Source organism: Brachyistius frenatus, unplaced genomic scaffold (assembly GCF_029030835.1).
Source record: "Brachyistius frenatus isolate BFR_SWC_R1_liver_20210118 unplaced genomic scaffold, ASM2903083v1 Contig_302, whole genome shotgun sequence".
Taxonomy (NCBI): domain Eukaryota; kingdom Metazoa; phylum Chordata; class Actinopteri; family Embiotocidae; genus Brachyistius; species Brachyistius frenatus.
The window spans coordinates 239,451-265,545 of record NW_027210901.1 but is presented as its reverse complement, the minus strand read 5'-3'; the positions used below and the strand labels follow the sequence as shown (position 1 = coordinate 265,545).

Genomic DNA, 26,095 nt, shown 5'->3' with positions numbered 1-26,095 from the left:
TTTAAATTACACAAAATGAAGATTGAGGTTGTGTCGAGTCTCCTGAATTTAAATTACAAAACACAATGTATTTTGATCAACAAGAATAATTTATTCTTACGTTTAATAAACCGTCAAAGACACTTTAAACCTGCAAACTCAGCTTCATTTTAACATTTGAATGAAATTTAAACTTTTAAACAAGATTGTAGCGCTTCCATGCCAAAGTATGACCGTCATCACTTTAAAATCTTCTTAAATGTTTGTCAGAAATCAACTTTTTTTATTTAAAATAAACAATAGCTTGAAAAAATGTCAGTATACCTGTAAATCTTTGTTCACACTGACCTCATTCTGATTGTTTACCTCTCACGTATTCATACACAGAGTAACCAGATCTATTTCCAGATCAGATTGGAGCTCTAACGAGTTTTATTGGCTGCTTCAACACTCATACATGTGTTGATTTAGTGCTTTTCTTAGTCGTACATCGCTGTAACTGCGTTTTTAGGGTGTTTATGTTCTACAACATAAATAAGACATGTTTGACCATTTTCTGATGTTTTATTGCTCATTTTTCAGTACAGCTTTGTTTGTGTGTATTTTTGCTGTTTTGTGAGAAGAAGAAAGTGTCCCGTCATCATCATCGTTCTTCACCTCTCAGCGGTGGCTGTTTGCTGCGTCCATCAGTGAACCTGTGGCGGAACAAAACACGGGTTTCCATGAAGGCCACAGTCTGTAACTTACATTTTAGAAAACTCAGAACAACATTTTTATAATCATCAACTATCAATTAAATTCTCTATTGATTGATTTTTTTTTTTTTTTTTTTTTTTTTGCCGCTTTCAGGCAGACGAACCTGAACAGTCTCGAGTCTCTGAGGTCGTTCACAGCTCAGATTTTAATTCATATCTGAGGCCTCAGGCTACAAGACTGACAAAAATCAAACACACCTACAACTTTTTTTTGTTTCGTTAAAACATGATTAAAATGGAATGAATTAAATTAGATCAGCACACATAGACAGACAAGTTAAGAATTACAATTAATTACAAAAAAGAAGCAGATACATGAAAAAAAAACAGCTAAAAAATAAGCATAATATCATAATTCAGTTTGTTCGTTTTTAAAAAGTTTTTTCTCACTTGGGAAGCCCTCTCAGGGGTTTCTATTGGCTGTTCTACTTCCGCTGATTTATGTTATATTTTAAAGAAAAATAAAATGTTCAGCTTCTTAGTATTTGGAGATATTCTGTGTTTTGTTTCAGTGAAAACTGAATAGAATCGAGTTTTGACATGTTGGTGGGATGTGTTTCTAAACTCTGGGAAATTGTGAAACTGTTTTCTTACATTTTATAGACTAAATGAATAATTAGATATTTGCAAATATGTCAACAGGTGGATCAATACTGAAAATATGAGTCAGTTGAAGCTCCTGTCTCGTCATAATGTTGATATGCAGTATGTGACTGAGATTAAACCTCCAGCTATGTTTCCTCCTCTGCAGCAGAAAAGTCCTCCCTTCAGTCTCCGGTCTGTTTCGTCAGAGGAGCCGGCCATGACGGGGCCCTGATGTGATTTTCATAATCCCATTCAGCCTCTGATGGTGTTCCCAGAAGGAGCATTTGATCCATCTAAATCTCCTCCCCGCCTCGGGGGAGTCACGACCAACGTGCTGCAGCTGAAACGAAAGCCATTCAGCTTGTTGTGATTGCAGCGTTTTACTCTCTCCTCTAATGTTTCCCCTCCTGTTGTACAGACGCTCCTTTTCAACCCTCACTGCACTCTACAACATCCTGCCTTCATTCCCTTGTTTCAGCACACTAGCAGGATTTCTCTCTCATTCTCTGTCGGACAGAAGAATTCAAGATTTCCTTATTTCCTGGTCTCCTCTTTCAGAAAACCCTGCAGGTAATTGTGGTTTATTGATTTGTGTTTATTCGGAGTATGCAGTTATTTAATAATCAGACCATCAGAGGACGTGTGAGGCTGCCTCTGCTGCAGTTTCTTCCTGAAACGAGTCCTTTACGTGTCCACAAGAGGGAGCTAAATGCTCACAGTGTCCAATGTAATACAGAAAAAAATCATAAACATAATCATAAACCCCGCCCCCTCCATGTTAGCTGATGGGACACGAAATAAACTAATAAAATCAAAATCAGATCAATTGTTCCAAAATATGGCGTCTCTCATACAAAGTACTTTTTATCATGTTTGTTCAAATTAAAATTGTTTCGTTAAATTGTGTCCTGATTTGATTGATAGCTGCTTCAAATAAATTTGTGGACTTTGAAATGTGCTATTATTTCCACACAGGCCATGGAAGCAGTAAAAATTAGTTTTCACGGCTGTTCGGTGGCGTTTCGGTCGCCAGCATGGGTTAATATCATGGACGTCACACAAGGCTCACACACACAGACAAAAAAAAAGAAAGCTATGAGGCAATGCTATACTTGGTTTCAGAGATAAATAGTTTTTATTTGGGTGCCTGTCACATGAATGCTGGCAGATCAAACAGTTCACAGTGCCTCAGTAACCGAAAATAAACACATACTACGAAAAATATGAATGATGAGATTAAAAGTCTGGGAGTTAATCAAAATGCATTCAAATTCCTTCTCATGCAAAGAAAAGGTTCATTAACATAAAACCTTAAAAGCCGGCGCCTCAAATGACACAAATATTCTGACCTGACGTGTTCAAAAGCAAAATGAAAGTCGGAGTGACATGAAATCACGTTCGGAAACTGTAATAAAAGGCGACATCACACAGTCCCATATGTGACCTGTTTCTTAAATTTGGCGGCAGATTTCGTGATAAACTCGTCATCACGAGACGCCCACGCCGAGTCGTTGCCATGGCAGCGTGTTAGGTCCTCAGCTCTTGCCTCCCCCAGAAGAGGCGGAGCCGCACACGATCGACTTCCTCAGCTCGATTTTCATGGCCTGGCCGTCGGCCCGCGACTCTAACCTCGTCACCGTCGACACGCCGCCCAGAACCGCCTTGCTGCTCGGTTTCATACCTTTTGACACCGGGATCCGTGTGGCGGCGCCCCGAGCCGACTGCACATCCGCGCCGGGCTGGAAAAATCAACGAAAAAACCCAACATCAGACACAGGAAAGAGTCCGGATCGCAGAAAAGACGTTGTTAGGTGTTTCTACGGAACCGTATGAAAGATTTTAAGTTTTTTAAGTGAAGAAAATGTGAACGCCCCAGTAAGCAGGTTTTGGACAGGCTTTGTCCATGATAACGTATTTAGTGGCAATTGATCATTTGGGGATAAAGCGCCCCCTGCTGGCTGCAATAAAACAAGGCTAAAAGGTCACAGTGGGAATTATCTCCAAAATACTTTTACGTTCTCTGGTAACAAGTCCACTGAACTACAGAGAAAGATGGAACGGCATGAAATGTACTAATTGATATATCGAAACAACAGTTCAACCAAGGTGCCTTCATAGTCTTTGATTTTCAACCATATTAAGTCCAAATTCAATTTGAATTTCGCGACCTGTAAATCAGTGCTTACTGGAACCGTTCACACCACCGTGTTGGAGTTAACTCAAGTCGACCTTCTTGCAATTAATTGACACCAAGAATCCTGAAACAAGGTTGTTTATGCGTAAGTTAAAAGTGCTCATAAGTCAAACATCCCCAGTGTTCAGCAGCCGCCGACATTTAGTTCAAAAGGAGTGAATTGGTCAGTTGGTGAATTTGTGAAATCTGTCCGTGCAGGACTTGTAGAAAGGTCTGTGGAGGGGGGGTCGAATGATTGGCAGGTCATTCCAGGGGTTAGCTCATACCGTGTGTTTATGAACTGGCTGTTTGGTACCTGGAGAGAGTGCTATCTAGGAAGCACACACCACCTGAATTCATTTTGAAACATTTCAGAAGCAACTGCAACGTAAAAAATTAGACATTTTTTAGACGTTTTTTGTGAATGAAAAAGTCATTTAGGTTTGAGGAACGTATTCAGATGGAGGACATTCGAGTTAATAATGGTCAAAGCTCTCACCACTGACTGTGTCGGTCTGGAGGCCGCCGAGGTGACCGGCGTGATCGTTATGCTGCTCGTCATTTTGCTCGGAGTCGTCTTCCCCGTCAAGGGTTGCCGTGGCGACCGGAGTACCGTCCCCGTCGGCGTCTCCTTGCCATCCGGGCTCAACCCGACCGACCTGAGTGTCAACACGGGACTGCTGCAGCTCTCTGACGGCCTCTTAAACTGTGGACCCAAGTGGATGTGGATCTTGTTGTCCTCTGTTGTGATGATGTTGCTGTTGCCGTTGTATTTCCGTGCCGGTCCCGGTTGCTTCTCCGGGGTCATCTTGATGACCGTGCGGCTGGCGGTAACTTCGTGAGGCTCAGACGAAGCGCAGGCTTCGGCCACCGGAGTGGCGCTGACGGTGATGATGGACACCGGCGACTGAAGGCTGCCACCGCCGCCGTTGCTCTTGTCCAGACTCTTCGCCCTGGAGATGGTGGTGATCGTGACCGGGGATTTGGCCCGATCCAGATCTCCCATCGCATCGGACCCTTTGGCCTTCGAGGCGACGGTCGTGGGTTTGGGGACGATGGTGATGCGAGGTTTCTGGAGGCCGAGAGTCGGGATGATGGTGGTGCTGGAGAAGAAGTCCTCGGCTCGAGGGCTGGTGATCTCCAAGGTGGCGGTGCTGTTCTCGTGATCCGGGGTCACTCGAATGTGGAGTGGCTGACCCGGCTTTTGGGACATGGTCATCTCGGGCGGATGGAGCATGGACGACGCCCCGTTGGTCTTCTCGCTCTGAGTGAGCGTGATGGCCTCCTTCTTTTTCATCCAGGGTATCCAAGACTTCCTCGCCCCGAGTTCTGCCGAAGCCGGAGGGTATCGCTCCAGGACTGTCGGCTTCTTAACGCCACGTTGTCTGAGGTGGCTCATTAGGTGGTTCTCTTCTAGAACTGATTTACGGATAAAACCTGCTGCCGTCTCCTCCTCGGCCGGCTCGCTGGTCATCACATCCGTCTGGACCGCCGTGGAGGTAACCGGGACGTCGACCATCCTCCTGCCGTTCATGCTGGGTCTCAAGGCGCGACTGTACCGCTTGGTGGCTTCCAGTTCCTTGGTGAGGTTCTCCACCTCCTGGCTCATGCTCTTCTTCTTCTCTTCTTCTTCTATGAACCTTTGCTGGAGGACAGAAAAGTCCACCTGCAGCTGGGAGAGCTGGTCCTCCTTGTTCATCAGTTCGTGGATCTTCTCCTTCAGGGCCTGGACGTCCGCCTGCAGCTCTCTGGTTTTCGCCTCCTCCATCTTGCAGCGGACCCTCAGCTCGGCCTCCGGACCCACGACCTCGCCTTTCTCTATGGCTTTGTTTCTGGCAATCTGACTTTTCATTTCTTCCAGCAGCGTGGAGAGGGCATTTGCTTTGTCCTGCTCCGTCCTGAATTTCTTCTCCAGCAGATCGTACTCGTCTTCGGTTTTCATCAAATCTCCCTCCACCACCTCCAGTTGTTTGAGCCGGCTCTTGAGTCTTTCGATTTCCAGCGTGAGCTCTTTCACTTTGTTGTCTTCGTCTGGATTTCTGTAGGCCTTCTTTCGCTGCATCTCCCTCTCCGTCTCCTCTAGTCCATCCATTCTTATTTTCATCCCCCTCAGCTTGTTATTTAGCTCCCTGCACTTCTCCTCCTCGCTCGCAAGTTGATTCTTTAACACATCTTTCTCTTTTGCGAGAGACGTCACTTGGATCTCCATTTCCGATTTGAACTTGAGAAGTTTTTTGCTCTCCTCGATCAGCTTCTCCGTGACCTCCGTAACTTTGCTCTGCTCTGCTTTGAACTTCCGACTTAACTCGTCACTTTTCTGTTCTTCCTGCTTCAGTCTCTCCGCCATGTTTTTCCTCTCGTCCACCAGTATAACCGTGAAGGACTTCAGCTTCATTAGATCGTCCTTGAGGACCATTTCGGCCTTTTCGCACTTTGACTCTGACGCTTCCAGCTCCTTCAGCCGGGTCTTCACCGTCTCCAGCTCACTGGCCAGATCTCTCACGACCCGTTTCTCCTTCTCCAGGTTGGTGTGAAGCTGAGAGCACTCCGTTTTGCTCCTGTTGAACGCCCCCTCCAGCTTCTCCAGTTCCACCATCCTCTTCTGGAGCTTGTCCACCTCCAACCGCAGCTCCTTGCTGTGGCTCTCCTCATCCTGCAGCCTCTTCCTCAGCTCCCGGCACTGAGTCTCTGCCTTGGTGATCTCCTCATCCTTGCCCTCCATCTCCAGCACTCTCTTGCGTAGATTCTCCAGCTCGGACATGAGAGACGAATTCCCGCACTCCCCTTTGCTGATCTTCTCCCTCAGCTCCTGCAGGTCCTCCTCCGACTTCAGCAGCACCTTGTTGCTCTCTTCCAGCTCTTCGATCTTGTTCGCCAGCCCGGCCAGCTTCAGCCTGAGCTGCCGGCTTTGGGACTCTTGGTCCGCCAGCTTGGCGGTCGTCTCTTCGTGCTCCTGCGTGAACTTTGCTGCTTTGTGCTCCAGCTCGGCCTCCAGCGTGAGGACCTTCTGGCCGTCCTCCTTGGCGGAGTCGCTCACCGCCGCCAGTCGCTGCTCCTTTTCCTGCAGCTTTTGAGCGAGGTCCTGCACCTTCTGGCTCTGCTGGTCGATCTGCTCGATGTGCAGCTGCCGCTCGTCCACCAACATCAGGGCGAAGGACTTGAGCTTGACCAGCTCCGCTCGGACCTTATCCAGCCTCCTGCTGTGGTCCTTGTCCTTACGAGCCTGGTAGGCCTTCTCCTGCTCCAACAGCCGTTTGAGTCTAAGAGACAGAGGTGAGGCCAGATGGGAACGGAAGTTAGTATCAAATATTTCTAACAGACAAATGTTGAGAAATTTGATTATAAACATGAATAATTGGACGCAGGATGGAGGAAAGGAAATGATTATTGTTTGTTTTTACCATCTGGTGACCAAAACAAAATGACCAACATGTCACTTTACTGCTCCACAGTTTCACGTATTCCTGCATGCAGTCTCTGCAGGTTCACAAAGCGCAAATTTACAATTTAAGTTAAAACATTTTCAACTCGTTTGGCTGCATCTTCTTCACTTTTCCATCAACCCCAAATATTTGCATTCGTGCCGTCACCAAAACTCACCTTTCATTGACATCTTTGGTAGACAGATTAAAACAAATCCAACTCTGTTACTCCGACGTACAACTTCAAGGAAACTTTCACACATTTAAACTTGCATCAAACCATTGGACAAAGCAATAACAGGAGAAACTGGCCAATCAAAGTTCTGAAAACTCAACTCCTTTTTAAAAATGTCAGACACTCGAATACAAAAACAAATCTTAGCCCTCCGCAACGAACCCTTCAAACTCCAAACAAACGTCAGTCTTCAAAAACCAAACCTCCAAACTCCTTCCCTGCATCAAAACCTCCTTCCTAACAAACTTCTACTCAACTCACCAACAAGTATTGATGCATCGCAGGTTGATCCATGTCTGAGAGTGTTTTTAAAGCCGAGCTGCTGAGCTGCTGAGTGTCTCCGGGGTCAGAGAGGGGAGGAAGGAGGGGAATTAGCCGCCACATTCCTCACATGTCATCGGTGGACACTGAAAAAAGGTTGTGCTCAACCTGATGTCGTCCCCCCCTCCCGTCTGTGGCGCCCAGAGGCCCCGCCCTCCTTCGGGATGCTGAGGAGGAGGCGGCAGGTTTGACGTAACTCCACTTTCAAGTTTTCAAACATTTCTTTTTCCAAAAAACTGTTGGTCCGGTCTGATGTGACCGTCTGCTGCCAGCCCGGCAGCGTTTCCATGGTAACACGGGAACAATGCGAGGCGTGAGTTCTTGTTTTGGGAGGAGGACAATGCCAGACTCTCGCCGCCTTTCTCATTATAATCCCTCCGTATCATGCAAAAGGGAAAATACGTGAGACATAAATCCTCCACGGAGGCTGGATCGAATGTGAGTGAGGTCACAGAGGAGGCTCCTAATATGAGCTTACAGATGCACAGGCTCTCCATCTCTGGAATCCATTATTCCAGCTGCATGTTGTACATAAATAAAGAGCACTCGGGATGGCCTGTGTTTTGTCGTGCAGACATTTGCACTTTTTGTTGGCTGCTTGTAATTTAGGAGACGTGGGAAGAAACTGTCCTCCTCTGCTGCACAGATTGGATCTCTCGTTGGAGAAAAGCAAGAAGTCGTTCGTTATTTCCAACGTCTTGTGTTTTAGGCAATTAATGACGTTAAAAAGCATCAATTCTCAGGGAGAAATTTTATCTATACTGTACAAGATAATAACTTAATTTTAAAGTGTTTGATTAGGACTTTTCCTGAAGAATATTTAACAGTAAAATCACAGCAAAAGAGGAGCAAAAGTAGGAAAACCAGACGAGGCTAACATTAATAAAAAAAAATCCTGCGGCTTTGAAATAAGTTTTAAATCTAATAATCGTCCTCCTTCCTCTCAGGACTCAGAGCGTCTGTCTTTGCGGCCTCGTTGGCAGACGATGTCTCTGCAGGAAGCCTCTGGCTGTGTTCGGGTCCATTCAGAAACCCGTTGGTTTGGTTTTTATGACCCAGAAATTGTTTGCAGCGTTGCGAAATCGCATGAAATATAAAAGATTAAATCTCAGAAACACGTTTAAAAAAATCCTCCACAAATCAGTGTTAAAATGTAAAATGAACTATTTTAGCAGAAAGAGCCAGAAAGAGGAGGATTCAAGGAGCTCCGATGACTGTTGAGACGGTTATTGATGAAGGTTCTCGGATGGATTCAGACGTTGGTTTGGTTTTAGAAATAAAAGTAAAGTTTTTTAAGCAGTTTTTGAACTTTTAAATCATCAGCAGTGAGTTTGGAGTTCAGAGCCACAGACAGGAAAGTCTGACAAACACAAGAAGAAATAAAGAGGAGCTGCAGCTTTTCTCTGCTATCTCAGACCCGTGTGGAGGTGCTGTCGCCGTGGTGACCTCACCTCTCCCTCTCCTGCTCCAGCAGGTTGGTGAAGTCGTCGCTCTTGTCCATGAAGTCGGCGTGTTTGAGTTTCTCGTTGTCGAGCTCCATGACGGTGCGGCGGTGACATTTCTCCGCCATCAGCAGCTGCTCCAGCATCCGTCTGTACGTCTCCTTCTGTTTGTCCTCCAGACGGTCCAACTGAGGGGGAGACACGTCCACACTCGTTACCGACGGCGACTCGGCACATCTGCCGACGCAGCATGCCCGAGCATTAGCCACGGTGATGGAGACATTGTGTGTGTGGGAGCGACTCTGCACACGATTACGAGCTTCATTCAGAGACTTTCACGCCGTCCGGCTCGACTGAAACCCTGCAGATCTCAGGCAGCGTAGAAAATCACGTTTTCAAACAGAAACCGTCGCCATTCAACGCAACAAAGAATCAGTTCAGCAGATAATTTCACTCACATGAAGTCTGGTGTAAATGCACCGCCAAAATACAAGTTTGGAAATCACTGCTTCCTGTATGTGGAGTTTAAATTACAGTTAAAAGTAAATTTCAGAGAATTTCCACCAGACTTCCCCTGATAGGTACTGCTGTCAAACTGCAGAAAGAGTTTAATGACAAGAACTGAAATGTTCCTGCTTTATTTTATGGATCACAAAACCCTAATTGGCAAAAATGATGTAATCATGTATTAAACACAAGGTAAAAAGAGACAAATTACAGAGTTTTTAATCTTCTTTTTGAGAGAATTCCTCCATTTGAATGCATTAGTATGTAAAAATCTTAACTAAACAGAGACTGTAACTGGAAAATACAAAGCAGAAACTTCTCTGCTGTGTTTCTGTCCTCTGATCTCTGTGTCTCACTGTGGGCGGAGCTGCACCTCCTCTGCACTGACACAGGTGGAGGGAGCGAAGGGAGGTCGTGCACTTGTTAATGGATCAAAGTTGATAGCCTCGTTTTCTCGGACAGGCGAAACATAAATAACAAAAAAATGCTGAGATGGATCGGCGAGCGACGGGTTGGAGGCTTCTGCTCCACGCGGTGAGAAATACTTTCGTTAGTTTATGTTTTGACCTGATGGAAGAGTGTTGGAGATAAAGTCCGTTTGTCGTCGGCTCACCTCCATCATGGGCTTCTCGTACACGTCGTGGGTTTCGCTGCAGCTCTGGACGAGCTGCCCGTCTCTCTGCAGCGCCTGCAGCGGCTTGGTGGGGACGGCCGAGCCGTAGTGGGCCTCCAGAGTCTCCGGTCGGGTTCTGTCAGACTTCATCAGGCCGATGATGTCCTCTCTGGCCTGAGGACACACAGCAGGGGGCGATACGGTCATGTTGGGAAACGGAGTTTGGTTTTAAAGTTGTATTTAGTGGATATTTGTATCCCGAACTGTTTTTACAGGTGAATGAATTAAACGTTTTAACTGTAGATGAAGCGCAGCATGAAACCAACTTAAAGTTTTAGATGCATTTTTGACCCATGTTTTTATGACAGTGATGGTAGGGTTACAATTGGTTTTACTTTAACACAACAAAATGGATAATGAGGCTGTCTAACGATGTTAACATACTGAATAATGAAAATAATAATAAAGCTTCTCTCAGGCGACCTGCACCCAAGTGGCTCCAAAACATGACCTCATCAATTCCTTTCACCCTGATAACATGCAACCACACAACAAAACACTGCAAGTTTTCTGCTTTTTCCAGGTTTCACCAGCAGAGGGAGCTGTTCCCTTCACACAGCAGCTCACACTAAAAGACACAAAGTCTGGAAAGGCATCACTATTTTCTTAATGTGAGGAGTATAAATTCATTTATCATCTATCTCGTGATTTGATTAAAAGAGTTTCTTCTTAAATCATCTTGTTTACGGATCTTTCTGGAAAAATAGTTCCTTTTTAATTCAACATTGATTTGTGGAGCGTTTATATGGTGCAATCTATAATATTCCATGTGATTTCACTATGCTGTGAAGTTGTGCATCACTGCAATGTTTACCTTAGTATTGTTGATCACAGTGTTAATACTGCCAATTTTGAAAATTCTGATTTGTGATCTCAATGAGTAGAAATTATTAAAGGAAAATGCTCTGTTTTAAAAGACAGGTGACAAAAACATTGTTTCATTCTTGGCATCCTCAATATTTAAAAATCTGAACCAGAGACTATTTTCTTTCCAAGCATTTGAAATGTGAAACAAAAGCTGCATGAAGTGTCGCTCCTCGTTGAGTATTTCTCTGTTTCTCTGATGGAAAATATTCAACACGCCCAAACAGATGAGCGGGATGGAAACAGAGGGCGAGGCGGCGGCGGCGGCAGCAGCATCCTGCCTCTCCGGAGACCCGTTCAGAAATCTGCCTCCATTAGAAAATCATTATCAGACTGGAGGCCGGCAGCAGCTGGTTGGCTGCTTCCACACCGGGAAGCTTATTTTCTAAATCTAACCATCACACAGTCAAATGTCACTATATTTCCAAGCTATTTTTGGTTTTGCGTGACTCCTTCACCCAATGCAGCTTTAGGCAAAAAGGAATTCAACTGTTTCTGAAACAGACAATAACCAACACTTCGGTTGGCATGGTAACCAAGCTGTCCTCTTTAAACATCTCAATCAATAACAAATCACTTGGATTAACTGCAATGAAACTGTAACTGAGTAACTTCAACAATTAGGAAAACAGTTTTTATGGTCTTTTTAAAAAAAAAAAAAATTTTTTTAAAAAACAACTTCAGGGCCCTTTTCCACTCCTGGTATAAAAAAAAAATTCTGTTTAATGACACCAATGAAATTTTTTTGATACTATCTACTACAAAACTTTGGCCATCAAATTCAAATCAGTACATCCTTGAGTCAAAGTGAACATCCATGCCAAGTTTAAAGAAATTCCCTCAAGGCGTTTGTGAAATGTCACATTCACAAGAATGGGACGGGCTTGAGGTCACAGTGACCTTTGACCCCCAAAGTCTGAACAGTTCATCCTTGAGTACGTGTGAATGTTTGTACCAAATTTGAAGAAGTTTCTTCAAGGTTTTACCACAAAGACCAATGAAACAAGCACAAAAGGAGGCCGAAGAGCTCGGTGAAAAATTTAGACTCAAGCAAAATTACAAAAAGAAGCAAAAAGACCACAAACGTACCGATGAATGCAGCTTTGAACTTGAACTTTCTGCTGCAGTATTCTGAGAAACATAAACATTATTTTAGGTCTTTCAAATGTTTCCATCCCAGAACCTCTAAATCTAAATGAACCGGGTTGATGTGGTTAACGGCAGGATGACGATGAGCACCATTGACCTGTCGTTAAAGTAATCACACTTCTTGGAAGTGAACCCGACTCGTACCTGAACTTCTCCCTCCATGACTCCCAGCAGGTGCAGCAGGTCTTTCTTCGACAGTTCTGGTGTTGCTGGTTTCTGAGGTTTCTTGGTTCCAGACACCATCGTCCTCCCGTCCTTCTCATCCCTCTGAACCTTCATCTTCCTCTTCGGCAGCTCCGGCGTGTTTTCCTCCTCCTGCTTGATGAAACCTTTCGTGGGCTGCATGTGTCCGTCATCTGGACCCTCCATGGTGCAGCTCCTGGATCGCATTTTTTTACCTGCGAGGAGGCATAAAAAAAACCCGATAAATTTCCACATCAATGCCGTGAATTCAAGCCACTGGTTTTAGTTTGGATCCAGTTTGACATCAACTTGTAGAGATTTACTGGGCTTGAAGGTCCGCCCAATTATAGAATGCTTTTGTGCAGCTCAGCCTCAAATTTGAGTTGTTCTTGAATGCACCACAAAAATATATTTGCTAGTGATGACAGCGTGGCTTTGACAGGAAAATAAAGGCAATGAAATGTTCCCCATGATGGATCACCTATCTAATCTTTCAGCTTCAAGTCCTGCAAGATGGTTTTCATTGCGTACCGGAATTAACTGGCACCAATTCAGCAGCTGCCTGGAAAGTTACGGTATATATTTCAGGAACTGTGAGTCTTCTAACGTGAAATATTCCACTTAATGGACTGAAATGTGTAAAATGATCCTTTACAGGTCTGAGCTGTAATCTTTAAAAACCTGGTTCATCCATGTTTTAGGAGCGTGACAGCATGTTGATTGTACGTTTTACTGTTTTCTTGAAGAATGCAACAGAAAATCTCAGTTCTGTGTCCCATAACATTTCCAGTTAATATTGTTTTAAGCGAAACCAATATCTTTCCTTGTCCTGGACCAAAATATTACCCTACCGATGAGTTCCAGTCCTCCAATGTTGATCTTAGTTTCCTTTCCATAATGAAACTCTTTCCCTGATGCTAAATATAATATGGGTTTTGCCAAAACATCCAATGTCTACATTATTTTTGCCAAACATGCCGTTAGTATTTCACCCAAACATCTCCATCACACCGAGGCCTGAACGCTACAAAACCTCTGAAGGTGCCCTGTGGCACCAAGAGGCAGTAGATCCTTTCAGACATTTTCCAGCCCATCACCCCGAAATTCTGCCACCAGTTCATAGTTTGTACCTCAAAGGACGACTGTCAGTCCTCCGGACATAACGATTGGGCACTTGACCTGGCTGAGGTTTATGTATTTCAGATAATCAAACATTATGTACTATGACCAAGTAAAAGTCCAAATGATCCATTTTAAGGTACAACGAGTGTGTTTACATGGTGAGTTTTTTATATGCCAATTCAGAAACCTGAATGAAACCAAATATGCCAACTCAAGTACCCAAAATAAACCAGCCTCGTGCATTTTTAAAACTATTTCCTGATCTCACACCACTTTGGTTCAAGTTTAAACACAAAACCACATGGTTATGGTTCGGGAAAGATCATGGGCAGGTTTAAATAAGTACTTGGTCAACATTAGGGAACAAACATGGTCATGTTTAAAAAGAAACTCTAAAGAAACAAGACAAACTGCGTGGTGTTGAAGTCAATAACTACAGAGTGAAAAGTGAGTTTAATACATTGCGACACAGGAACATAAATCCAGTGAGTTGGCTCACTGCTTCCCTCACTGATGTCTCTTTAGCTTCAACAATGATGAAATCAACAGCCGGGAGCGTTGGCGGGAGGGGGGTCCTGAGAAAACAGTGCGTTTCAGGCTATTAACCGTGAATGAGGCCAGGGTTCGTGGAGGCTGCAGGTCCGGATGAAAGCGGGCCGTGACTCAGCCAGAGAGAATCCTGGCAGCAGAGCGGTAGCAACGCGGTGCTGCCGGTTATTAATAGTTGTTTCAGGGGAGATGCCAACGTCGCCCACGCTGAAACCACACAGCTCCTCGTGGTGTTTGTTTTGTTTTAAAGTGTAAAATACGACTTAAGTTTAATATCATGTGCATTTCACACATTTCAAAATATCAGTTATGTCTAAAAAAAAAAAAAATTCTCCAAAAAACAAACAAACTTCAGATAAGATCAACTTTTGAAAGAGTTTGTTGAGGGTCACATTTACACTCACGGCCAATTCAGAATCAGCGGTGAAGCCAACACGCAGTAAAGCCACGCCGAGTCTCTGAAAACCTCCGAACCTTCCACCCGCTGCACCGCGTTGTCGCCCAGTTGTTAACTATCGTTATAAAATGTGACTCCTTAACGAGGCCAGTTTAACAGAGTAAACAGCGAGTATCGGGTCTGTAAATAGAGACGCTCGGTTTGCAGGTTGTGTCATTTTCTCTCTGGTTGCCAAATGTTGCATCACGAGGTTTCTCTCCGTGCCGACGGCGTCGGAAACTCCTCCGTTTAAACAGTTTTACCTTCTCAGGAGGATTCAGAGCTTCGTTCGCCAGAGACCTCCAGCACGGACCACTTTTGGACAAGCCAGCGAAACACTGCTAACGTCTCCCTGGAGAAGTCGTCTGATAATGTCCGACATTTTACCCTGTGCAACGGTTTTGCAAAATCCATAAATATTCTGACTAGAAACACATTTTATGATCAGAAAACACGTCTTTCACATCGAGGCCGACGTTAAATCTGTTTGTTTGTAAATCTGGAGATAAACCGGCTTCCATGCTGCAAAAAAAATATATCTATATCTGTAGATATAGATATATATTTAATAGATAATATGAGATTAGTTTTCCTTTAGTATGTCAAACTCCTGAGGAACAAATGTAAACAAACTAAAGTTAGAAGCTGAATAAATTGTGGTTTGGATCTCTGGCCCTCTGTGTGTGTGTGTGTGTGTGTGTGTGTGTGTGTGTGTGTGTGTGTGTGTGTGTGTGTGTGTGTGTGTGTGTGTGTGTGTGTGTGTGTGTGTTTCTGGTTTATGCTTCAGTCCAGATAAAACCTCGGACAGCTGTGGCCGGCGGTCGACACACGACACCAGCGGTGGATAAGTGGTGCCGGAGGAATGTGGGCAGCAGAGTGTTGAGAAAGCTCATCCAATAACGAGAAGGTTGCGGGTTCGACTCCGGAATCTTTCCTTAAAGCAGGTGGTCTGATGACCTTCGTGCAACAGGTCGGATTTAAAATAAGAGAAAAATGGCGGTACGAGGGATTGTTTGTTCACGCTGCTGGTTGCTCATCGTTCCAGTCGAGATCAGTCACGTTAACAAATCACCGTTCTGATACGCTGCGAGCTTTACAACACGAGCGCTAACCCTTATTCTGAGCTTTCATTTATCACGTTGTTATGACAACTACATCCGGCTAAATGGACCAAAATAAAAAAATAAAAAAATGTGTTACTACTTTTTAATTAGCAACTTTTTATCATTTTGGATTTTCTGTACTGATGGCAGATTTTTTTGTCCAAAAAAGAAAATGATAACACTGGTAGGATATTAGCATTATAAATGACTATTCTAGATCTGTAACACTTTTTTAAGTATGAGAAATATATATAATTTGAATACTGGCAACTTTGCTAGCATAGCATGTTAGCATGCTGCAGAACACTCATATTTCCAGAGTCTCCATTGTTCTTTATCAAGGTCAAAAAACTAAATCTAAGAAAAGACGAACGCTGACTTAAGAAGCGGTTTGTTTAATCATTCGTGTCATATTGTTTAAACTGTGTTCGAATGCCGTAACATTTGAATAAATTCCATTATTGATACCATTTATCCGGCGTGACGGCGACGCTGGAGATAATGTGTGAATAATGGTTTTAATTGTGCCGACACGTCCTGAATGCAGCGCTCTCCGGTCACATGTCACTTCATCCGACGCCTCACCTGTCACTCACGTGCTCTTCGGCCGACTTCAGTGTAAATACGTTTAACGGCCGTCCTTGCAGCAGTCGCAGCTGTTTGTGTGGCGAAACCAAAACAGGGTATTTTTAGTGTCTCCCCGCTGGCGTCCAGAGTCCAACGAGGGGGAAACTCCAGCTATCACTTTATAAGCCATCAGCGCCTCCATGTTCCTTCACAGCTGCAGCTCTCACGATCCTCCAAACAAACGACCACCGGGCTTCATATTTATTCTTCTCTTTATCCACCCTGACGTGGCTCCTGCTTCCTGTCCGGCCAGCGAGCGTTCAAAACGCTGCCATTTGAAATCACTTCAACCTTTAAATCTGAGTTTATCTACCTTTATAGGCGGATTTTCTGGATTTGTTTGCTCTTTAAGGCTCTTCTGGATTATTTAGTGAGTTTTCCATCCAAATATTGCACAAATCTTGAAATTTAGAAAACTGGCAACAGAAAGAGTAAACTCATGTCGGATAACCGGCTGGTGGCGACAATTCATCAATCGGTGCCTTCAAATTGGCACAAAATATGATATTTATGTTGGTTTCATGGATTAATACAAACAAACATTTGTTTATTTCCCTAAATAATTACCTGAGTTTCTAAAAGAAAAAAAACCAATTTTATTATCTACAGATATTGTTTCACCAACAAAGCAACAGGCGAGACTTTTTCACCTTGTTATCAATACTTATCATAAAAATTTACTTTTGAAAATATACTTTAAATGTTCTGAACACAAAATCTAATAAATAAAAATAAAGTGTTCTTGTATGTGTATTATATATTAAGAGCTTGATAAAACTTGATCTATTTCTTCTGTTTTTACAGATTTAAAACGGCACCGGAGCTTTTAACTGTGAAGCTCACTACGACTCCTGATAACAGGAGTTTAGTGCGACGGTGCGTGACTCCCTGCAGGCGTTCGACTCAGCTTGGTCGAACTGTGTTCTTCGTGTGCAGCGTGATTTAAAGAGAGCAGATTGAAATATGACTATAAAAGGGAACGAGCGTCTCCGGGAGGTCCGGCCGACGCTGCGGCTCTCCGCCAGCAGCCAGTCATCCGTTAGATACCAAACCTCCTGCTGCCGTTCATCCAAACCTCTCAGTCTATTCAACCTTCACCCCTTTAAGTGCACAACTCATTTTAAAATAGTTTATACAGTCAGGCTGATATTTCACTTTCTTTCCGTGTGTTTCCAGCCACCTATTTTTGATATATAGTTTCAATTTGTGCAGAAGCAGAAGAAAAGCCAGATTTTTTCATTAAGTTTTGGGGGAAAACATTTCCTCCAACTAAACAAGTAAAGTTAGTAAATTAACTTATTTGGCTGTAAAAGCAGAGCAGTGATTGTAGTGACATCTGGTGGACGGAGAGGGCGTTACTCACCGGTCCTAGATGACCTCTTCATCCAGGTCAGGGTGAAGTCGTAACGCCGTTTCATGACCTCTCCACCAATCAAAAGTGATTTCCTGAACTTTAACGTCTCTGGTGCAAAAAAAAAAAAAATACCCCAAAAAATACCACCAATGAAATTGTGGAAAAACCTGTCGACGCCGCCGGCTGAAATCAAAAGTGTCGGTGCTTCACTATCAAGAGCTTGTGCTTGAAATAGTGACACTCACAGTTGGGACTTCACACGGACTCACATTAGCACCTTCAGCCGGTCGCAGCCACGTCGGAAATAGAACAATCAGAATCTGCACACGTCAACCGGCAAGTGTTACGAACACGGACTTAAAAAAAACCACTTCTGTTTCAACGCACCTGATTCATATTATTTAAATCAGCTACCGAGCTGCAAATTTGCAGGATTTGATTGTGTTTTTAACGTATTTGAGTTTTTACAGTTAAAAACCCAAAGATCCCTCACAGCTCCATAAAACAACAAGTACTCAGTTATTCTACAGGAAACCAAAATATTATCCAAATAGTATCATTACTTTATCATTAATTACATTTTTTGTCATATTTGTTCCCTTGTTAAACCATTCGATTGATCCACCGATTGATTGAAAGAAATTTCATCTTTTCATCGTTTATCGAAGCGTTATCTGTAAAAATGCAAGATCAGCAACTTTCTTTTTGTCACAGAATTAAATTTTTTATATTTTCCTTTAAATTGATGTTTTATTGATATTTTAACATTGTTAATTTAGGTGGTTGTCTTGCTTGTTTTTTTAAATGTTTGTTTGCACCTTTTTTTTTGTATTTCCTTGAGATTTATATGTTAATCTGATTGTTCTTTTTCTTCCTCAAATGTATTGGGAATAAAATGTTGTTATAACTGTTTTCTTATCATCTTAATCTGTTTAGTCACTTTTCAGTTTGTTTATCTCAAATATTAAAAAATGTTCTGTCTACAAAATTTGACCCGAAATCATTGTTTTCCTTGATGATTGTCTCGAGTACAAATAATGATAATAATAATAATAATAATAATAATAATGATGATGATGATGATGTGAGTTGAGGTGTTTTTGGAAACGACTCTCACCGTCCTTCTGTCCTTCAGTAGGTTGTTAGATAACTGAGAGCGCTTCTATTTTCTCCGCAGAACTTTTATTTTGACGGTCTAGAAGAGTTCTCCTCGTCACTTCCCACCAGACTGCGGTTCATTCAGAGGAACACGTTGCAGACGACCTCTGCGTGACCTTCGACCCTCCGTCGGTACCTTCCTCCTTTCATGGAGGTCTGATTGCTGCACGGACGAGTGAGCTGGAGGGCCTGAAAATAGAAGTCGTAGCTGCAGCCCAGTTTAATGTAAAACCGGGCGTGAAATGTGGGTCAGAGGTTCGGATGTGATGCGGTCGGGTTATTTCGGAGAGCTGTCTGCACGTACAGGAAAACCTCTCGGCTGCAGACGAGTCCGTCGTGAAAATAACGTGGTGAAAGGATTTTTTTTTCCTAAAGTTGTAGTTTACTCATCCGGGTGAAGCTGGAGGCGGAGCTTAGAGTAACGTCAGACATCTCTGTGTCTCTTCTTGGTGATTATTTTGTCTCTTTGTGGTCGTTTGAGTGTCTTTATTGTCCCCTTGTTGACGCCCCTCCACCGTCTTGCCGTCCTCGGCCGGTCTCGTCTCCCTCAGAGGTCCGTTGGCCGCCAGCTGACCGTCGTTAGTTGATGCAGCTGACCTGCGGCCTTCAGGCTGGACATCTACTCTCTGTTGTGTTCACACCTTCGACATCTGTTAGTGCTGCTTTCCAAACTCCTCGTTGTGTTTTCACAGATTTAACTTCACTCAGTGAATCTTTTGCGTGGACTCTCTGCTTCTTACTTTGTCGGAGTTTGTGACATCTTGTCTTTGTTTAATTTCCCTCCAAAATAAAAGCTGATAATTCTACAGTGAACAGAGGAATCCATCGTAGCTTATGTACAGTTTGTCTTTATTTGTAGCTCGGAGGTCAGTCCTGTCTTATTATTTTGTGATTCTGCATATTTCTGCTGTTTGATAAAGTTCAGGAAACTTTCTGGCACGAGACAAAGATTCAACGTCCTCTTGCGACACCTTTGAATCGTCTCGTAATGTTTTGCTGCGTCCAACACAAATCTCCACCCGGTGCGGCTTTTAATCATCCACATTAACGATACATTCCCGAAGCTCGTCGGTCATCGGGCCCGACGGGTTTTTTCATCGTCCCAGCGGTTCGTTCACGAGCTCTAATCAGCAGCGACCGGTCTAGAGAGATGACATCATCCCGACATGCAGCCGGGCAGCGGACAACTCTCACATGCCTTTCAGATGGCCCGAGCATGAGGTCACTTCCCTCATAAACTCTGAGAGGAGGAGGAGGAGGAGGAGGGAGAGAAAGGAGGAGTAAGAGGGAGAAGTAGGAGGGAGGAAGAAGAGGAGGGAGAGGGAGGATGGAGGACAAGGAAGAATAGGAGGAGGGAGAGGGAAGAGGAGGGGGAGGAGGGAGAGTTGGCGGGCCCAGCAGAGTGAAAGAGAGTTTGACCGCTGTTCGTTCTTTTGTTTTGCATCATTTCACCGTTTACGAGCCGTCTCGCTGACGAGTCTCCTGCGGTCGGCGGTCGGTTCACCGCATGCGTGACGACAGCTGCAGAAAGGAGTCGTGAGAGAGCAACGAGTGGCCTCAGAGAGCACGGCTGCCGTCGCAGACCGCCACGCTGACCGCCACGCAGACCAGCACACAGACCAGCACGCTGACTGCCACGCTGACCAGCACACAGACCAGCACACAGACCAGCACGCTGACTGCCATGCTGACCGCCACGCTGACCAGCACACAGACCAGCACGCTGACTGCCACGCTGACCAGCACGCTGACTGCCATGCTGACCGCCACGCAGACCGCCACGCTGACCAGCACACAGACCAGCACGCTGACTGCCACGCTGACTGCCACGCTGACCGCCACGCTGACCGCCACGCAGACTACCACACAGACCGCCTAACACCAGGAGCCTCGAAGCCTCTGGTGTCGCTGAGCGGACCGAGTGCTCCTGATTTGGGTGAACTGACACTTTAAAGAGCCCAGAAGGAGAAATTGTGCAGTTTATTTGAGAGTAAAAAAAAAAATTCACCTCCATGAATCAGGAAGTACGATAATACTCCTAATAGTTCATCTATAATAATCTGTTGTTTTTTATGTCAAAATCTTTTTATTAGTTTATCTATGATTTCTGATCCATGATCATTTATCGAACCACGGCAACTTACGGAACAATAACACAAACTTTTTTCATTAACTTAAGTTATACGTAAACAGAGTCCCGTCACGTGACACCGATATGCTTCCCTCTAGTGGACGGGCGTGTGTATTACACGCTTTGCCGTGATACCGTGGTCGCAGTACCAGAGGTTCACCGGGAGGTTCATCTGGACAGGAGGTTTTTACTAAGAGCTGTTCAAAAACAATTTAAAACTGATTTATTTTCAGTTTTTTCCATTTTAACCTCCATTTAATTTATTTATTTCTCCTCAAACCTTCTCGTGTGTTTCGCTTTGACTTAATCTTGCTTCTTACTTTTTTGTTTAAATACTTATTTTGCTGTGAAGATGATGTCTGACTGTTTGAACTGTGTTTGATTATGAGCAGCAGGTTGGTCGACCTCTGTTGTGTTTAAATGTGTATAAATAAATCGGACTTCCCCCAAAAGGTGTCAAAGGAAGTGGTTTTAAACTCTGTTGAACCAGCTGACGAGCATTTCCATTTGATGCCTTCATCGTGGCCCTTGAACACCATGTTTCCTTTTTTCTGCAGTCGGTATGAAGCGGACAACGAACGCGACAAACAGACGAACGCATCCATCAAGTTTGCGGGAGACTGTTGGGAACTTTCTGGGTCATAAAGAGGAACGTTGACGCAAACGTGGACGACAGTGCAGCATCTTCGGCTTTTAATGAGACCAAGAAAACTCCTGTAGTTCTGCTCATCTTCATCTGATGGACGGTCCGGCGCTGAGCTCAGACAACACGCCCCAACACGGAGAGCTCAAACGCCACCGTCGTCATCTTTCCCAGCGAAACACACCCTCATGTTATCAGCTGTTCGATACGCTGCCTCCAACAACTACACCCGAACACATGCTCGCTCTCAGCTCCCTGTTATGCTGTCATGGGAACAGATGTTTGCTGTTATGAAACCAAACAGGACACTGCTGAGCGTCCCACACAGATTAGTGAGCAGAATTAGCAGAGTGATCTCATGGTTCCCGTCTTATCGCTCAGCCTTGAGCTGCAGCCGGGAGATACGAGGATGCTGCAACCAACCCGACGGAGGACCGACTGCTTCACCTCAGAGGCCCCAACGTTTTCACAGGACAACACTGTCTTTCTTCTACTTCCTGTTTATTGTATGACCACGGAAAGATGTGAAGTTGAACCCTTCGTTGGTTCCTTATCAGTTTCAAGGGTTTTTAAATACTTTGGAGGAAATTTCAACCTGATTTCAGCCCGAAAAAAAGTCCCCGAAGGCAAAGAAACGTTCTCTTTGCATTATGAAATATTAAAAGCTCCATTTGATTTGCTGATACGGTGTGATTGAGAAAGGAGCCAACCGTTCGTCCCTTCTGTCAACGTAACATTTTAATTCAAACTAATATCCATATTTAATATCCCGTCAGGACTTGGAACAGAATCAGAGATCTGGATTCTCACCAAAACCCAATCAGAGGTTCTCGGGCCTGATGACGGGCCGTCTGCACAATCTCACAGATGATTGTTGATCGATTTTAGTTTGAGACGTTTTACTGTGAGACAGTCAAAGAAAACAAACAGGTGATTTCAATATTTCAGCTCCCCCCCCCCCCCCCCCCCCCCCCCCCCCCCCCCCCCCCCCCCCCCCCCCCCCCCCCCCCCCCCCCCCCCCCCCCCCCCCCCCCCCCCCCCCCCCCCCCCCCCCCCGAAACTAAAAGAAAATATCTTTGAATAAATGAAATAAAATCCGGGTTCTCCCACGTTCTGACTCTTCAGTGGGTTTTAAAATAACTTGCAGTGGAAACACTGGAAAACAAAAGTCTATTAATGCGGAGGACGATCCCAGGAGACCTGGACCGGGCAAAGCATGCTGGGTACAATAACACCGAGGAGGTCGAGGCCGGAGGGCTGTTCCATGTTTTTACACACAGATCAAATGGGGAACATTTTCCAACCAGAGAGGTCATCGTCTGGAGGGCAGCTCGGTCGCCACAGCAGACGATCGTCCAAAACACTGAACGACTTCTGACCTCAACCTGAAGTTGAGAAATCGAGTTTTTTGTTTTGTAAGCTAGCAGGAAAGTTTAATGCTTACAGAGGCGGAAAGCCCGCAGAGGGGAAACGTGGCGGTCGTTGGCGTCATTATTCCTTCACTTGGACTGAAGAAGGAACTGGTAAGATGTTGGGGGTTAAAGGTTAAAGGTCACTGTGACCTTGCGTCAACCCATTCTCGTGACCCCGATATTTTAGGGACGCCTTGAAGGAATTTCTTAAAATTTGGCACAAACGTTCACTTGGACTGAAGGATGAACTGATAAGACTTTGGGGGTCAAGGGTCAAAGGTTAAAGGTCACCGTGACGTCATGGTGATCAACCTCAGAAAACACACGTGTAGCCATAACTAAAGACTTCATACGCTAATTTCGCACAAATGTCTAATTGGATGAAAATGGTGACGTGGTGACATTTTATATCCAAAAGGTCAAAGGTTAACTTCACGGTGACATCATAATGTTGCGCAAAAACCTTTTTCTGTCCATTATTCGTGAACACAAGAGGAGACTGTGACCATATTTCACATGTGCTCAGATACTGTGTTGGTTGAACTGCCATCAGTTAATTGAACCTCTGACGTATTCCTTCACTACCATTAATACTTGTACAATATTAAAAGGACTGCTTTGGTTAGTGGACTAAATTCCTGCAAAACTAAAGACACAGAGCTCCAGAAGAATAAATGTTTGGAGGAAGTTGTTTGGATGTTTCGGTGTGTTTTTCTGCTGCATCATCGGCGCTCTGCCTCCTTATGTTGCAGCTGCCGTACGTACTTCCATCTGTGGAACCGCAGAGAGCCGATCCTGAGTACTCCGGTAAAACATCTATTAAATTAATGCCTCCTGATGTTCTGCTTCCTGAAACAAGCATTTACTGGGCGGCGGATGAAGGGAGTCGTAACTCACTGATTCACCGAGTCTCATAGACGCTGCTTTCATGACTCAGTACGAACACGCTCGCCACGGCTCAGTGTTCCTGTAACTCATTATTACAGCCGTCACCACGGAAACGCTTTAACTTATTACATTTCATATATACTGAACTTTCTTCCTGCAGCAGCTGTTTATTTCACACGCCTCCATTCAAAGTGTAATAACTCCTCATGTAAACACAACAGCACCCTCCAACTGAAGAACCATTAAATCTGTTAGCATAAATTACTGTATTTATTTATTGACAATTAAACTGTACATTTTATATGCATTTTATGTACATATAAAATGTTATGTATTAACATAGAATTTCAAATAGAATTTGAAAGATTTTGATTTATTTCAAGAGATGTGTATTTTATTCATGCACTGTTGGACATGTCACACTTATTCTCTCTTTTTATGTCTTACAAGTCTTTCTGTCCCATTATTTCTTATTTAAAGTTTATCAAAGTTGATCCTGTCTTTAGTTTTTACTTAACTTTGGATCCAAGTATATCTGAGTATCTGTGGGTAAAAGTATGTTTGTGTATTTACAGTATATGAGCAACTTTATGATTATTATATGTGTATTTTCTTTTAAATGAAACACTGTCCGATTTGTTTTTCTTTTACGAGCTAAAATGTCCAAAACGTCCCGTGTTGGTGATGATATCAAACTCACCTGTTCTCGCAGCTCTTCTGTGGTGTCACAGACATTCAGTCCAAAAATGACTCCGGTCCTTATTAATAAGTCGGCTGACACTCCTCACAACATCACACAAGTTTCCTTAAAGCTCCTCTTTAATCCAACCTTCACTTTGTCTTCTTCTGCTCGGCCAAAGTTGAAGGCGCGTGAAGCTGCGTCCTGTCCTCGGACAGGGTTGGAGTCCGAGTCAGCCGGAGCGGCGTCGGGCTCAGAGAGCAGAAGAAGCTGAAAGTCAAATCATTTGGGGATGTCCAGCCTGTCCCTCCAGCAGCCTGCTGGGTCCAGGTCATCAGCAGCTATATTTAACCTGTGCTCTCAGTGTGTGTTAGCAGCTCAACTGACCGACTGACTGAGGCTCTTCCAAACCCCTGAACAGCTGAAGGATCGGCCGCTCCTCCCCCTGCTGCCGGGGGCTCGGTTCGGTTCGGTTCGGTTCGGCTCGGCTCGGCTCGGCCCCGTTAACTTTGTGGTGGCTTGATGGGGTTTCCCCTGCTGCTGTGAAAATGTGACATAACTCAACTTAAGTTGAATAATTAGTTCGAAGTTTTGTAAAATCAGCTCAGTTAAACGTGACAAAACAAGTTCTGTAAACTTGGGATTCATGTTTTATCGATATTTCACAAACGCCTCAAAGGACTGTCTTCAAATCCGGCCCAAACGTTCACTTGGACTCAACAATGAAGTGGTTTGGTTTTGGAGGTCAAAGGTCAAAGATCAAGGTTCAGAGGGCTCCCATTAATTCCATTCTTTTGAATGCGATAACTCAAAAACGCATCGAGGGACTTTCTTCAAATTTGGCCCAAACGTTGCCTTCAAGTTATAGAAAAGAGGTGTTTTAGCTCTCAGAATTGCATGCTGGGAAATCTGCAAATATTCGAATTCTGTTTTTTTAATTTAATGAGTTTAGTGTAATTTATTGAATGAATCATTTCAAGTTGATTCAATTCATTCTAAATTTAATAATATTACGCCAAATCACAATATAAGTCATCTTAAGTTTTCAAAGAAGCAGAGGAAAATAAAACGTTTTTTCTTTTATCAGCTTTCTAATAATGTGAACAATAAGTTTGAGATTTTTTTTATGGTTAACAATCAGCTTGTAAATGTTTTTTTATTTCAGAGTTCCTCCGGCTCCATTTGACTTTGGCTCGGCTCTGTAAATGAACGGGCGTGGCTGCTCATTACTTTCTTTTTATTCATTGTTTTCAGTGTTTGAAAAAAAAAAATCCCCTGGACGTGCTTTCCGGACTGTCTCAGCAGTTTCACTGAGGCTGGACGAGGCGAGCCTTTTCAAACACAACTTGATTTATTCGCAGCTGTAAATACAAGAACATTTGTTCCTAATGAGAGCCAGTCAGAGTGAAGTGTTGTCGACGTGGGAATCTGAGCCGTGTGCTGCTTCAGGAGACACAACACAGCTGACTGTAAAGGCTGATCGGCGGATTGTGTGGTGTTAAACATCAACTCTCAATCATTTTCTTTAATGAATGAAAACAGTTAAAGGAGTTTTTTTTTTTTTTTACCCTTCAACACTTTTAATAAAAAATAACAACATTATTTCATAAAACAAAGCAGCGAAGCCAAAACTGCTCTCATAATTGAACAAAAGCACGCATGCACACTCATTCTGGAGGTCAAGGAGTTTTTCTTTTACTTCTTC

The 26,095-nt window shown here is 44.0% G+C and overlaps 1 protein-coding gene across 3 annotated transcripts; it reads right to left on the bottom strand.

Moving 5' to 3' along the window:
* Window positions 1-263: 263 nt before the first annotated feature.
* Window positions 264-24,586, bottom strand: LOC138635313 (filamin-A-interacting protein 1-like). 3 transcript variants are annotated; one of them, XM_069722733.1, is made up of 7 exons: window positions 24,412-24,586; window positions 12,250-12,503; window positions 10,033-10,206; window positions 8,922-9,100; window positions 3,992-6,752; window positions 3,001-3,058; window positions 264-674 (listed from the first exon to the last, which is right to left on the bottom strand). In XM_069722733.1, the coding sequence occupies exons 2-7, from the start codon at window positions 12,493-12,495 to the stop codon at window positions 640-642; spliced, it is 3,453 nt and encodes a 1,150-aa protein (XP_069578834.1). In that variant the 5' UTR covers window positions 12,496-12,503; window positions 24,412-24,586; the 3' UTR covers window positions 264-639. The 3 variants fall into 3 exon arrangements, with proteins under 3 accessions (XP_069578834.1, XP_069578832.1, XP_069578833.1); XM_069722731.1 differs by lacking the exon at window positions 264-674 and having other exon boundaries at window positions 2,427-3,058; XM_069722732.1 differs by lacking the exons at window positions 264-674; window positions 24,412-24,586 and adding an exon at window positions 14,364-14,440 and having other exon boundaries at window positions 2,427-3,058.
* Window positions 24,587-26,095: the final 1,509 nt, after the last annotated feature.